This window comes from Panthera pardus, unplaced genomic scaffold, assembly GCF_024362965.1.
Source record: "Panthera pardus isolate Hobbes unplaced genomic scaffold, ASM2436296v1 HiC_scaffold_12, whole genome shotgun sequence".
NCBI lineage: Eukaryota > Metazoa > Chordata > Mammalia > Carnivora > Felidae > Panthera > Panthera pardus.
In genome coordinates, this window is record NW_026526677.1 from 103,243,817 (window position 1) to 103,259,460 (window position 15,644).

Here is a 15,644-nt window from a genome sequence, read left to right on the forward strand (position 1 = left end):
CTTAGAGGGAAATTTACGGCCACAATTGCTAAAATTAAAAAGAAAAAAGGTTTAAAATCAAAGCTCTAAGCTTCCACTTTAAGAAACTAAGTAAAGAAAAACAAATTAAATGTAAGTAGAAGAAAGAAAACAAATAAAGAGCAGATATCAATGAAATAAAAAACAATAGATAAAATTCAAAGCCAATATTTGGTTCTTTGAAAAAAAAATAAGTAAAACTGATAAAGTTTTCACAATATTGGTTAAGGGAAAATAAAAGAAAACACAAATTACCAACATGAGGAATGAAAAAGGCAATATTGTAAACGAATGAATATGACAACTTGGATAAAATAAATCCCTTTAAAAATACAAACTACTAAAAGTGACACAAGAAGAAATAGGAAATATAAACATTCTTACATATGTTAACTAAATTGAACTCACACTTGTTTTTGAGAGAGAGAGGGAGGGAGGGAGCAAGCGAGAGTGGGGGGCGGGGCAGAGTGAAAGAGAGAGAATCTTAAGCAGTCTCCATGCTCAGTGAGGAGCCTGAATCAGGGTTCAATCCCATGACCGTGGGATCATGATCTGAGCTGAAATCAAGAGTCCGAGACTCAGTCAACTGAGCCATCCAGGCACCCACGAATTCACATTTCAATATCTTCTCACAAAGAAAATTCCAATCCTAGATGGTTTTACTGGTGAATTCTATCAAACATTAAGAAAGAAAAACATACGGGCACCTGAGGGGCTTAATCGGTTAAGCAGCAGACTCTTGATTTCAGCTCAGGTCATGATCTCATGGTTGGTGGGATCAAGCCCCACATCAGGCTCCACACTGACAGGGAGTGGAGCCTGCTTCTGATTCTCTCTCTCTCCCTCTCTCTCTGTTCCTCCCCTGCTTGCACTTGTTCTCTCTTGAATAAACTCAAAAAAATTTTTTTAAAAGAAAGAAAAATATCCACATTAAACAACTCCTTCAGAAAACTGAAGAAGAAACATTTTTTAACTAGTTTTTTTAAGGCCAACATAACCCTGGTATCAAAACCAGACATGCACATTACAAGAAATAAAAACTGCTGCCCAATACTCCTCATTAACATAGACACAACCTATATTAAGTAGGAATTTAAATCCAGAAATATAGAAAAAGGATAACATATCAAGATTAAATGGGGTTTATCCTAGGAATGCAAGGATGATTAACATTTGAAAATCGAAATAATTTACCCTAGTAACTGCATAAAACAGAAAAGTTATCTGCTCTCCAAATAGATGGAGAAAAAACATTTGATGTAATTCAATATGTAGTCATGATTAAAAAAAACAAAACAAAACTCTCAGTGTACAAGAAATAGGAAGGAACTTCCTCAACCTGATAATGAACATCTATGAAAAAGCTATAGCTAACATCATACCTAATGGTGAAAAATTTTCCCCTGAGAATGGGAATAAACAAGGATGTCTGCTCTCACCGTTTCTGTTAATGTTGTAGAAGTCTTAGGCAGTACAATTTGGCAATGAAAAAATAAAGAGCATAAACAGATCAGAAAGGAAGAAGTAAAACCATGTGCAGATGACATGATTGTGTATGTAGACAACATTAATCTACAAAAAAACTACTAGAATAAGTAAATTTAGTAAGGCATACAAAGTCAACATGCAAAATTCCTATTTCTCTATAATAACAAATAGAAAATTAAAAAATTTCAAGTAACATTTATAGCAGCATCAAAAATACTTTGGGATACATTTAATAGAAGTATGTGTAAAGGTTCTACACTGAAAATTATAAAACACTGTTGAAGACCCAAATAAATGGAACAACATAATATATTCAAGGACTAGAATAATATTTAATATTATTAAAATGTTAATTCTTCCATAAATTACTCTGTAGATGCCATATCATTCTAAACAAACTCCCAGCAGTTTTTTTAAAAAATAGAAACTGACGAGCTGAGTATAAAATTTATGTAGAAATGCAAAGGTCCTAAAAAAGCTATCTCAGAAATGAAGAACAAAGTCCAAGGACTTACACTGCCTGATTTCAAGAGAAAGAGCCTGACACTTATCAGTCAATTTAATTTTCAATCAAGGCATCGAGCAATTCAATGGGGGAAAAAACAAGGCTGAAACAACTCCTGTTTAAATGCAAAAACCCAAACCAAACCAAAACACAAAAACAATGATAAAAACCTTGATCGATATCATACACCATCACAAAGATTAATTCTTAATAGATCACAGAACTAAAGGTAAGGAGCTGTAAATCTTCTGACAGGAAATACAGGAAAATGATGTCCGTGAACTTGGAGTAGCGAAGACGTCCTAGGACCTAGAAAGCACTAACCACAACTAACGAGCTGGTTTATTTTTTTTTTAATTTTTTTTTTAACGTTTATTCATTTTTGAGAGACAGAGCATGAGCGGGGAAGAGAGAGGGAGACACAGAATCCGAAGCTGGCTCCAGGCTCCAAGCCGTCAGCACAGAGCCTGATTCGGGGCTCAAACTCACGAACCATGAGATCGTGACCCGAGCCGAAGTCGGACGCTCAACCAACCGAGCCACCCAGGCGCCCCCTAACGAGCTGGTTTAAAATGGACTCCATTAGGGGCACCTGGGTGGCTCAGTCAGTTAAGTGCCCCACTCTTCATTTCGGCTCAGGTCATGATCTCACAATTTTTGAGTTCCAGCCCCACCTCGGGCTCACTGCTTGTTGTCAGACTGCGCAGACACCGCTTCGGATCCTCTGGTGTCCTCTTGCACTACCTCTCTCAAAAGTAAATAACAAAATTTTAAAAAAACGAAAGAAGAAGAGAAAAACTACTGATATACACAACATGAGTGAACCTCAAAAACATGATGCCGAGTGAAAAACTCCAGACACAATAGAGGACAACACAATAAAATTTCATGCAACGAAATTCTAGAACTGGCAAAAATAATCTCTGGTGAAAGAAATCAGAACAGCAGTTGTCTCTGTGGGTAGAGGGGATGGGAACTGACTGGGCAGGCAGGCAATGAGGGACCCTCCTGGGGCGATGGAAAGGTTTGTTATATTGACAGGGGTGTGGATTCTATGGGTACACCCAATTACCAGAACTCACTGGACTGTGCACTTAAGATCCGTGCATTTCCACATATGTATGTCATACCTTAATTAGAAAAAAAGTTTGAGCAGTAACTTGAAAAAAATATTAAACTATATTAACAAACAAGCTCAGTAAGGTCTGCTCATAAGAAAAATCAAAATAAATCTGGGACCTATTGATAATGGAAATTTTGTAATTAAGAAGAGAGAGGAGCAGGGGTAAGCCACCATTTACTGAGGGTGTACTGAGACCTCTGCTAACTGCTTTCCATGAATTCTCTCATTTGATTCCTGCAACAACCCACTCTTTAGATATAGAAGGAGAGACAGTTTTATACACAAACTTCCGTCACCATCCTTATCAAACACGTTAGGTATAAACTCAAGACACCAGGGCACTTTTTTCTTTTCCTCAATTTCAGCCAATAAGTGGTAGATGTAGGGGCGCCTGGGTGGCTCAGTTAGACGTCCAACTTCGGCTCAGGTCATGATCTCACAGTTTGTGAGTTCAAGCCTCTCATTGGGCTCTGTGCTGACAGCTCAGAGTGTGAAGCCTGCTTCGAATTCTGTGTCTCCCTCTCTCTCTGCCCCTCTCCCACTCGTGCTCTGTCTCTCTCTCTCAAAAGTAACATTAAAATTTTTTTTTAAATAAGTGGTAGATGTTTTCTTAAATCTACCACGGTCACTAAAAAACATGAGCCATGGGAAAAAAACATACCTATTACTATTTTTGGTGTCAGCAAACTCATAAAATATGTACACTGATCCATGACCACCATTCTTTTTTTTTTAATTTAATTAATTAATCCACACCCAAGTTAGTTAGCATATAGTGCAATAGTGATTTCAGAAGTAGATTTCAGTGATTCATCTCCTATGTATAACACTCAGGGCTCATGCCAACAAGTGTCTTCCTTAATGCCCCTTGCCCATTTAGCCCATCCCCCACCCACAACCCCTCCAGCAACCCTCAGTTTGTTCTCTGTATTCAAGAGTCTCTTACATTTTGTCCCCCTCCTTGTTTTTATATTATTTTTGCTTCCCTTCCCTTATGGTCATCTGTTTTGTATCTTAAATTCCACACACAAGTGAAGTCATATGATATTTGTCTTTCTCTGACTAATTTTGCTTAGCATAATACCCTCTAGTTCCATCCACGTAGTTGCAAATGACAAGATTTCATTCTTTTTGATTTCCGAGTAATACTCCATTGTATATATATACCACATCTTCTTTATCCATTCATCCGTCAGTGGACATTTGAGTTCTTTCCATACTTTGGCTATTGTATGACTATAATTCTTAAAACCTCTTGGGGCGCCTACGTGGCTCAGTCAAGTGTTTGACTTCAGCTCAGGTCATGACCTCACCGTTTGTGAGTTCAAGCACTACGCTGGGTTCTGTGCTGACAGCTTAGAGCCTGGAGCCTGCTTCGGATTCTGTGCCTCCCTTTCTCTGTCCCTCCCAACTCACACTCTGTCTCTCTCAAAAATAAATAAACATTACAAAAATTAAAACAAAACTCTTAATTCCATGAAACTCCTATTTCTAGACTATCTGCGTCTCAGCTTGCAAGTTGGGGACTAGAAAGCATGTGTCTAATAAGTATTTTATCTCACGCTTACTGCTAACATGAGTCTAGTGCAACTTCCCTACCAGCTCAACTGGAGTCTTAAGAATAAAACATCTCCTAGACTCCTGCGTAAACAGCAGGTAGTTTTACTAAAGGGTAACATGAATCAGAAAGCGTAAGATGGTCCTTACCACATCCAATACGGCATGGACAAATACATCCAGGTATACCGTGGTGGCCTTAGTCCGATCATGAACTGGTCTCACTTTCTTGTGATATTTCTGTAATAGCTGCTTGGTGAGACGATATAGAGTAGAATTCCTGGGATGAGGTGTATCTGTGACTAGGATTTCTGAAAAACAAAACTTAGCATCTTAGCATCTTTACAAGATTTCAGACAGTTCAGGACTTGGTGGTTCCTAACAGAACATAGTTTTCAGCTTACCCCAATCTGCTTAAATTCATAGCCAGCTGGTGGGCTTTCTGGCAGACACTTATTTAAAGCAAGCTGATGGTCTAACTGCCCAGTAGAGAAATCTCACTGTAAAGATAAATACACCAACCTGATCTCCAAGGATCTGAACTTCATCTACAATTGTTTTCACAGCAGTCTTGCGTCTTGGAGACAGAATCCTTTATTTCTGTATCACCCCCACCTACACCTACATAGAAAAAAACCTTCCTATACACTCAGCCACAAGTTATGTCCTAATTGGGTTTTTCTTTTGATTTTCCATTCACAATTCAACGGTTAAGTAGAAAATCCAAGCAGGAACATGGACAAACCAATGGACCCAAAGATCTGTGTGGATTCCTCAATAATGGGATTAATGAGATTATAATTCACACCTTTCTTCTCAAAAAAAAAAAAATCTCTTTTTGCACTCAACTGTCTATAAATAAAACATGCTTGTCAGAAAATGAGATCTCTGCTTTGGGAAAAAATTCTTTCTGGTTCCAGAGAACAACCATTTTCTATGACCTGGGAATCCTGATTTGCAGAGGAGCAGTGATTGGTGTTGAGGCAGGGGAGGCCAGGGGAAAGGAAGCCCGGGAAGCGAGCACCAACAATTGGAAGTGACAAATTTGCGAGGGCTTCCTCTGAATTGCAAAAAGATATTTTGCTCACAAGCTCTGCCAGCTCCTGGGGGATTCAAAGCTTCGCTAAGTCATTGGACTGAAGCAAATTGCACACCTCCTGCCACAGTGCGTGAGTGAAATCTATCTGTCGTGTCCTGTGCGTGAATTCACCTCGCCTCTCAGTGGTTTTGATGGTTATTTTGATGAGCCGCTGAAGGTGTGCAGGGTCCAGCAGGAAACTGTAAATGAGATCTCTTCTCTCTGTGCGACAGTCCTGTTTCTACCCGTTTCTTTATGAATGATGTCGTGTCACTCGCCGCCACGGGCAGCAATTTCTATGATTTATCAATGTCAGTGTGACCAAAATGCTAACAACGATGCTGGGGGTGCAACTGCAGACTCGTTGTGGGCAGTGGAATATTCACTTTCATTACCACCAGAGCTGCAAAGCTAATGAGCAGTTTAACTTCCTAACAGTTCACCCAGGAAGACGCCTAAAATGGCATCAGCTATTCAGGCATGCAGGACTAAGGCAGGTGGCTTGCATCAGGCGTCATTTTTAAGGTTTTTGTGAACTGTGATTGTCAAAAAAATGTGCTGTGAACCTCTCCACCTGAGACCATTTCTTGCTGTTGTACCCCAGGGGAGAGAAGTCAGGTGCATAAAAGCAAAGCTGGTTTGGCGCTTTTCCCGTGAACTTTGCTTTGGGCAACTTCACTTTCACCTTGCTTGGAAGCTCCCAATTCAAGTCCCAGTCGGGGAAGTACTGAAATGTGCGTGTTCCAATACAGGAAACTATCGGAGATAGAGTGAAAGCATAATTCTGAGAAATGAATGTGTTTTCCCTACACCCTCTGCCCATAAAGACCCAAATTTTCCCTCTGCTATCTTTTCTAGGAAACAATCCATAGATACCCTATAGAATAACATAAGTTTCCAGAACATGTCAAAGTCTTTGGGTAAACAGAGAAAGTTCTGGAATCTAGAACTAGGAACAATAGAGAAACAAGCAATGATAGGAAGAAAAATAAGAAGGAAATGAAAATATGCTGAAATAAACTATAAGGGCAGAGTTCTTTGTTCAAAACAGGAAGAAATAATAAATTACATTTCTACTATGAATGCAAATTTGCATGAGGAGAAAGATCAATTACAAGAGAGAGATTAAGGATTTAAGTGACCATTAATTAACAGTAAATTATGCCCCCTTGAAAGCTAATGTGACATTCACACAAGCACTAAATGACTCAGTTCAGTGATGTTTCAACAGAGCTGGTGGAAATGATCCACAGACCCAGGAAAGATTCCTTGTTAGCACTGCCTCTGTGGATGCTAATAATTTATTTGTAAGATTTCTGGAAAGTAGAATGTGTTAGGGGACTGAGCTATGAAGCACTTTTAGGTGAAGAGAGATTTTTTTTTAAGGTAAGAATACAATAGAATTATTCGTTTTCCTTGTTTTAACAAATTACTCTCACACCTATCTTAAAGTGTTCTGGGCACTCTGATGAAAAGGGATGTTCTTGCTTTAGTGAGGATGTCATGTCTAGGATTATTAAAAAAGAAAAGAGTTATACATCTATCTGAGGGGTTACAAGGAAATTCAGATTTAGGTGTGTGGTCTGTTGAATTCCCAAATCTGACTGAATATGTGTCATATGCCAGGCACTGTGCTAAGAGCAATTGACATGGATTATCTCATTTGGCTTTTACAGCAGCCTTATGACATAGGTACCCTACAGCCCGATGCAGAGTCACTTTGCTACAGGTAAGGGACTACAGGCTCAGTGAGGTTAGTACCACCCAAAGTCCCACAGCTTGCAAATGAAGAGGTTGGAATTTAAGCACAAGTTATCTGGATCCAAAGCCCAAGCTCTTAAGCATGACACTACACTGACCTGACTCCCCCAAAATATTAGGGATAGCAGTGAGTAACCCTTCAAAAGGAAGACTGACATGTTGCATGGTGTGCATGACCGGGTAGAAACAGCCCGCTGTTATTTTCTGTGTGTGTGTGTGTGTGTGTGTGTGTGTGTGTGTGTGTGTGTGTTTAGGTCAAAAGTATCTTACATTTGCATTGCACCCTACAATTTCACAATGTTATCTTATTAGATCTTCACAAATATACAAGAGAAACATTTAACTTACAGGAAAACTGAATCTCTAAGAGACTAACTGGCTTCTTCAGAGTTACATGGCTGGTGAGTAGTGGAGTAGGAACCAAACAGGTCTCCTAACCTGGGCCTCTTACCCCAGCACACATCACCTCCAGGCAGTGGCCTTGAATTGGTGGTTGGTTCAGTGCTCTTGCATTTACAAATCATCTTGATATTAACCCAGCAAAGATTCCAAAGGGCAGATTTTTCTGCAACACATGTTCCCAGTATGATTTTTAGTCAAGTACGGATTACTAGACACCATTAAAACACATTTTCTGTCACATTTAGAACAAAAATCAAGCATAATACTACACATTAGAGATATCGTTAAGAACAATTTCTTTCTTTTCCTTACCTTCTATCCTTCTATCTTACTTAGCTTAATGTTTACAATTATTTTCTGCTAAGAAACTCATCTGGCATTTAATGAAATTTCCTATTTTCATTTTTATAATTAAATAATTATTTTATCCTTGAAGTTCAACATTCAGGATTTTTATACTTTAAGGCTAAGTGGCTATTTTTCTTCTCTACCCAAGAAACACTCATTTCCAGCTGCTTTGCTACCAAATTCCTTCCTCATTGCCATAAATGACGGATTCCACTTCCAGTTATATTTTAAAACATGGAAATTCCTAGATGTGAGTTCCACAAGACCCCTCAAAAAAGTGGGGTGTTGGGAAACACCAGCCTAAGTGATCTGCTTGATCTGTATGTGTCTTTAAGAATCCATTGTATCCGAACTCTAATGGCCCAATTCAGTGTTGTTAATACTGGAACCATAAAAGTGTAGTTCGGTTCCAGAAATATGGAAAAATATTTTAGTTTCTAAAGCATTTTAAGGGGAACTGTACACTTAAAACACGCAAGTTCATAGTGCTTGTCTTTTGAGATATACTCATTATCTATACAGACTTTGTACAGCTGGATGAAACCCTTAATATCAAAATGATATCCGGGCATCTATAGCCATGCTGGATCCAAGAGACTCTTTCTGTGGTCTACTAAAAGCTTACAATGAAGCCAAGATCATTTTGGATAATAAAAATGTATTATTCAGACATAAAAGCAAATCTGAAAAAGAATGCCCCAGACTATCAATGTAAATTGCTGCCAAGAAAGCCTGATTTCTAGAGAAACAGGGGCTTATCAAACAGTTTTAACATTTCAGAGCATATTAAAGCTGCCTGTACAAAGCCCCACTGTGGGCCTCTGTGTGTATGTATACATGTAGATAAAGATACAGATGTGGATATACATATACATATACGTATACATATACATATACATACACATATCTATCATCGTAGGTCTCCATGTAGCTTCAGAGGACTAGGCGTTGTACAGATGATAAATAAAAACAAACACTTGAAAAGAGTTATACAGCACAATGTAGACAAATATCATCTCTCGCTCCTAAGAGTTAATACTCAATGCCTTAAATAAAATCATTACAAGGACCCACCTGAGGCAGCCACCAGGATGAATGGCTCCACAGAGGAGCCATTGCACCTGCCGTTGTTCCCGGGCACATCCCAAAGAGAAGAAACGTAGACTTGCCTATGGGACGGAATACCACTCAATTTTTCCCAAAGGGGCCCCTCTTCACTCCGTTCTTTGCTGTTTGCCAGTTTATGCTGTCCTCACCGGTGCTATTTTGTAAACATTGAACAGGACCAAAGGCGACGCCAGCACCACACAATGTTTCAGAGTTGATGCCACAGCAATACCCCTTAACTTCTCCATTTGGTTCTGCCCCAGCATCAGATCGTGGCCAACATTTCAATTTCCCTGACAAGAGATAGCTAAGTGAAAAATGTAATCTAAGAGGAGCCCCTAAGGAGGGGACATTCCACACTAATACGGTTTCCTTTACAGCCTTTACCTAAGGCGATAATCTTGCTGACATTCAGGACACTAATTTCATTAATAATTGAGACCTAAATAGCTGTTCTAAACCAGACTTATGCAGGAGCATCTTCAGCATTTGACAATGGCTATTGGACTCTTGAATCACACAAAGCTAATGGAACCCTGTTATTGCCTAATCAAGAACAGCTGCTAACAATACAGTGGGGAAAGTGCACTCTGTCTTTCCTGAGCTCCTTTAATTAAAAGAAACGTTGATGTTTGATAAATGGGGGTGCTTCTTAAATTGTCACTGAGTATACAATCCAGAAAGTAAACCATGTATGAGAGGATCCTTCTAGGCTGATTGAAGATGAGAGCTACGAAAGCTGGACATCATGTGATAAATTTTTTCTTTCATCTTTTCACTGAGCACCCATACTCTTCATTATGAAGGAGAAAGAGACCTAATTCCATATGATTCTATCTGCCACTGGTAGACCCCTAGATGCTCTAGAAACAAAACTGAATTTCATACCATTTCCAACATCTATCTGCTTTTTACTACGAGTGGGATTGTAGAGGCATAGGATTGAGATGAGTTTCACCGAGCAAACCGAGGGGAGAAATACATACCTGATCCCTGTTCTGCTAATTTATCTAGTCCCTTTGTTTACAATCTGTGAAGCTGTCTCCTTAATTTTCATCTACCAATAAAACGTAGCCCGACTGACTCCCTACTGTTGGTGACAGGAGTTACAAATATGGAAAGGGAGGAAACTAGGATGAACCCTGAGGCGTTGAGTTGGTTTTGGAGGCATCAGTGTGAACTTGTGGTTTTCAATACATGTGGCTACATATAAAAATAAACACAGATGTCAATGTGTGTGTACAGATGTTAATACATACTTGTATCCCAAGCTCTGTGCACTGGTGAGTCTGGGAGCCAGGACACCCCAGTAGCAATGAGTATACCCGACACCCAGATCTTAGTTTCTAAATAACACACTTACCTAAAAGGAAGACATGGAGCTGAACAGGGGATGTGTGAGAAGACCCAAGAACATCTTGTTGCGTCACAAAGTAAAGAAGTGCTAAAAGAATGACAAGGAGGGGCACCTGGATGGCTCAGTCGGTTGAGCATCCGTCTTGGGCTCAGGTCATGATCTCGTGGTTTGTGGGTTCGAGCCCCGCGTCGGGCTCTGTGCTGACAGCTCGGAGCCTGGAGCTGTTTCAGATTCTGCGTCTCCCTCTCTCGCTCAAAAATAAACATTAAAAAATAATTAAAAAATAAAAGAATGATAGAGACATGTTAAAAGGGCATAGTTAGTTGAAGGATCTCCCAAAACAAAATACAAATCCACAGGGTGCTTGAGAGGCTCAGTCAGTTAAGCGTCTGACTTCAGCTCAGGTCATGATCTTGTGATCGGCAGGTTTGAGCCCCACGTCAGGCTCTGTGCTGACAGCTCGGAGCCTGGAGCCTGCTTCAGATTCTGTGTCTCCCTCTCTCTCTGCCCCTCCCCCGCTCATTCTCTCTCTCTCTCTCTCTCTCTCTCTCTCTCTCAAAAATAAACATTAAAAAATTAAAAAAAAAAAGAATCCACAAGTCCATGCTGATTTAAATAAATGAATGAAATGAAGACTTTTCCTTAAGTTAGAATGCCAACTAATACATGTAGAAGGAATGTCAGAATCTTCATAGTCATAATTCACTCAAAAAACATCAGTGGCTGATAAAACCTAGCTGGCGAAAGTTTGATGAAAAACAGGACACTTACACAACATACTTATTAATCAGAATGAGTAAAAAAAAAACAAAAAAACAAAAAAAACTTTCCGTGGAGAAATCTGGCAGACAACACGTTAATCAAATGATGAAAATTAACGTTACCAATCACGGGAGTTGTGTGCCATGAGATAGGAGGGACTGAGAAGACACAGCTGCACTTCCGTGATCATCCTGCCAAAAATTCAAAACTTGCATCCATCTGGAAGGAGACACCAGATAACCCCATACTGTGGGACACGCTACAAAACAGCTCATAATCTTCAAAAGTGTCAGGGTTAGGGAAGCTGAGGAAAGACGGAGAAACCGTGTCCCATAAAGCCCATTAAGGAGACATGACAACTGGGTGCAATGTGTCACTCTGGATTGGATCCTTTTGTTACAAAGAACATCTTGGGGAGACTCCACAAAACCCAACGTGGGGCCTAGAGACTCCCGATTTTGATGGAATTGAGATCATGTAATGTTCTTGTTCGTAAGGATCACATTCTGAGCACTCACAGGCGACAGAGCATCATGTTGGCAAACTACTCTCAAACGGTTGGGGGCGGGATTCATGTTACTATTCTCCCAGTCTTGCTGTGTATTTGAAAATATTTCAGAAAAAAAAAAAAAAAAAAAAAAGAAATGTAACCTGGTAGTGAAAATTTGATACAAACTTATGGAAAGTTTAGAAACATCCTTGAAAGAGGATGGCCAGATAAATGGGGCTTTATCAAGAGATACGATCACCAAAGACTGATCTGGCCACCAAAGTCCCAGCACTTTCCATGAGGAGAAAAGCAAGCTGCAGACAGACATATCTATGTACCTAGCACTTTTTATGGGAAGGTGACACAGAAGCTTCCCTTTATGCAAAGGTTTAATCGCGATGATGATCGGCATTACTTTCTTGCCACACATTTTATTTTAGCAAGCCATGGTAAGTCAGACCTTCTGGGATATGCTTTCCCCTCCCTTTTCTTCTCACTTCCTCATGTACCCATCTGTTACTGGAAGGCCACTGCTAATGATGTGTAATACAGGTACATTACAACCTTCATTAGCTAATTTAACAACAGTCTGGTGATCCTGCCCATTACAGCTCTTTATTGGCTGATGAATTCTGCCAAGATGGGAACGGTTTTGTGTGACTGACTTGTTTTCAAAATAGTTTATACACAGACGCTTCCCCATCTTTCCTTGATCGCCTTGCTCTGTATCACCAAATGGCTCAGATATTTGTTTTTCCAATCTTACTGTCCTGTCTGGATTTAGTTTGTTTACTTGGTGCCTTTAGATTTGGTATCTCTTCCCTGTTCATTTTTTTTTTTTTCATGAAAATTTAATTTTTCACGAAATTTTTCAGGAAAATGGTCTCTTCTCACTCATTAATACAGTACTTTTTATCCATTACTCAAAGATCTCACCACACCCCTCTAAGCTATTTAGGAAGGATGAATGTGAGGTGAACCCCGTTCAGGCCTTTCAAGCAGATCAGTGTATTAAAATGAAAAAAATGGAATTGTCAGAAGCTAAGCATTCAGCCTTCTTAAAATATCAGCTAAGAAAAAGACTTAGTAATCTGAGGTTTGAATCTGTTGTTTCTTGAATGCAGTCTAGGGTCAGGCCTGTCACTAAGAGGCTACCTAGAGATGTATTTCTTTCAGAAGTCCCGTCTCCACATTCCCAGGAGCCCTTGCACTTTGTCTCTCCATTATTTCCAAGTAAGATACAACACCTCTTAGCTGGACCAGTGTCTTTTGGAAGAAGGAGGGGGAGAGGTTTTATTATGCAAACATAATAAGAAGTGTTTATTATGCAAACAGCAACTGAGTTATGTGTCCTTTAAGACTACTAAATAGTTTTTAATTACTGCTATATCAGTAAATCCCATAAATATGCAAATGCAATTAGTTCACAAAACAGACCTTAAATATCTTTATTCCTCTCCAACAAAATTCTTTGAAGTTAATCGCTAACTCTCTTTGTTCACTCTCTTGGCAGTTGTGCTAACATTGACAGGAATTTTGACAGATGTACATATTCAGGGGAAACCACATTTTCTGAGCACATCTGGTCAGGCTGGAGCAGAAAAGTAGAAATGGACACTCTAGCCGAAATCAAATATTTAATGAGTACAGTCCCATGTGAAACTTCTTTTACTCTATAGCATTATCCTCTGAAATAAATATCAAGGTAGCCACTGGGACACCACTTCAAGTACAAAGCCGCACTCAACATTTGATTTTCTTCTGGCTCAGAATTTCATTTTTAATAATAACGCACATTTTCTCCTGGTCCTTAAAAATGAATGAATGAATGAGTGAATGAACGAATGAATGAACGAACGAACGAACGAACAGAGGAATAGTATCCCCCATGACCCTGGCCCTTCCTGGCTATGTGACATGGTTTTCTATGGGAAGTCATGGAACACAGGAGTCAGTTTCCCAGGCTTTGGAATCTGACACATCTCAGTTGCCCTCCCAGCCCCCACTTGCTAGATGCTCATGGCCGTGGTCAAATTGCTTACTGTTTTTAAGCTTCAGTTTTCACATCTGTAAAAAGGGTGTCATAGGCTCTGTTTAGTTTTCTATGGCAACAAAACAAATTCCTACACACTTAGCAGCTTAAAACCAAACTCGTTTGTGAGCTCATGGTTCTGTAAGTCAGAAACCCAGGTACAGCTTGAATGGGTTCTCTGCTCAGGGTCTTAGAGGGGGAAGTCATGGTGGTATACTAGAAATGGCTCTTACTGCATCAAAAGAGCCAACTGTGGGGCGCCTGGGTGGCTCAGTCGGTTGAGCATCTGACTTCGGCTCAGGTCATGATCTCACGGTCTGTGAGTTCGAGCCCCGCATCGGGCTCTGTGCTGACAGTTCAGAGCCTGGAGCCTGTTTCGGATTCTGCGTCTCCCTCTCTCTCTGCCCCTCTCCCGTTCATGCTCTGTCTCTCTCTGTCTCAAAAATAAATAAATGTTAAAAAAAAAAATTAAAAAAAAAAAAAAACAAAAGAGCCAACTGTGTACGTCCCTTCCCAACTCTGTTCAGTGACATCAGGTTAGTAGCTTGAGAGCAGCCATGATGGGAATGTCTGCCACACGGATGTCGGACATCGGCAAACACTACCAGTCAGGGCTCCTCCCACCAGCTGGCTACCAAACACCTGCTAGTGTGCTATGGCCCACTCCCTTGAACTTCCAGGGTCTCACAGATACCTCCTACATTATGGCATTTATGCAAGTATATTGTGACCTTCCTGTCTCTTCCAGAATCCTGTGAATTCTTTGAAGGTAGAGCACTGTACCTAATTCATCTTTGTGTCTCCAGCACAGAGCTTGGCACCTAGTGAGTACTCATTAAATACATAAGAAGGATGGAACAAAGAGAGGGAGGGAAGAATTAACAGACGGGCAGAAAAGAAGTTTGGTTTATGCAAGAAAGAGGACACACCAAAAGGGATGAGCTTTTTCACAACCATACCCAATATGCTGTCCTTCCTCCGCCATCTCAGAAAGGATGGGCGGGAACGATGACTCGGGTTCAGAGCAAGATCGCTTTTGGTGGGTTTGGTCCAGAGCCAGCCAGCAAGCCATGCAAAGGATACACACTGGATCCAGACACAGGGAGTTCATGCCTCTTTGATTCTCTCAGAGGGTGCTAAAACTCAGGGGTCTCACAGTTACCTGGAGAGAGATGTCTGTCCCCCCGCCCAAAAAAAAACTAGAGGAACACGGGATCACATGGTTTGCTGCTTCTTGTCATGTCTCTGAGACATCGGTTCCAGGATGCTGCTTCAACTGCCATGTAAGGCAGGTGGTCTTAGTAATCTGCATCGTCCAGGCCTTCTGCACACATTATGGGCCTTGAAGTCTTGCTGTGCCAGCTCTGGGCATCTCCCCGGATCTGTGGCGCACTGCAGGACCCAGGGCTTCTCCATTTAGGCCCATTTAGAACTTTTCTGTGGAGAGACCACGGTCAACCACAGCAGCCAGTAAGATATTCTGGTTCGGGTCTAAATTTCTGGATATTTCCAACTCTGCTGCGGACTCAAGATGGGGCAAGGGCTTTGACCTGCTGGAGCCTGTTTTATTTATCCAGCCATCCATGTTCTCACTATGTGGGGAGTTGTGGTGGACA

General features: G+C 40.5%; 1 protein-coding gene across 1 annotated transcript in view; it reads right to left on the bottom strand.

The window, feature by feature from the left end:
- Positions 1-15,644, bottom strand: part of HTR3B (5-hydroxytryptamine receptor 3B) — a 54,118-nt gene that overhangs the window by 24,041 nt on the left and 14,433 nt on the right. Inside the window, 3 exon segments of the mRNA XM_053900484.1 lie at positions 4,842-5,002; positions 7,982-8,095; positions 9,355-9,449. Coding sequence (XP_053756459.1) covers positions 4,842-5,002; positions 7,982-8,054 — 234 coding nt within the window. The 5' untranslated portion in view covers positions 8,055-8,095; positions 9,355-9,449.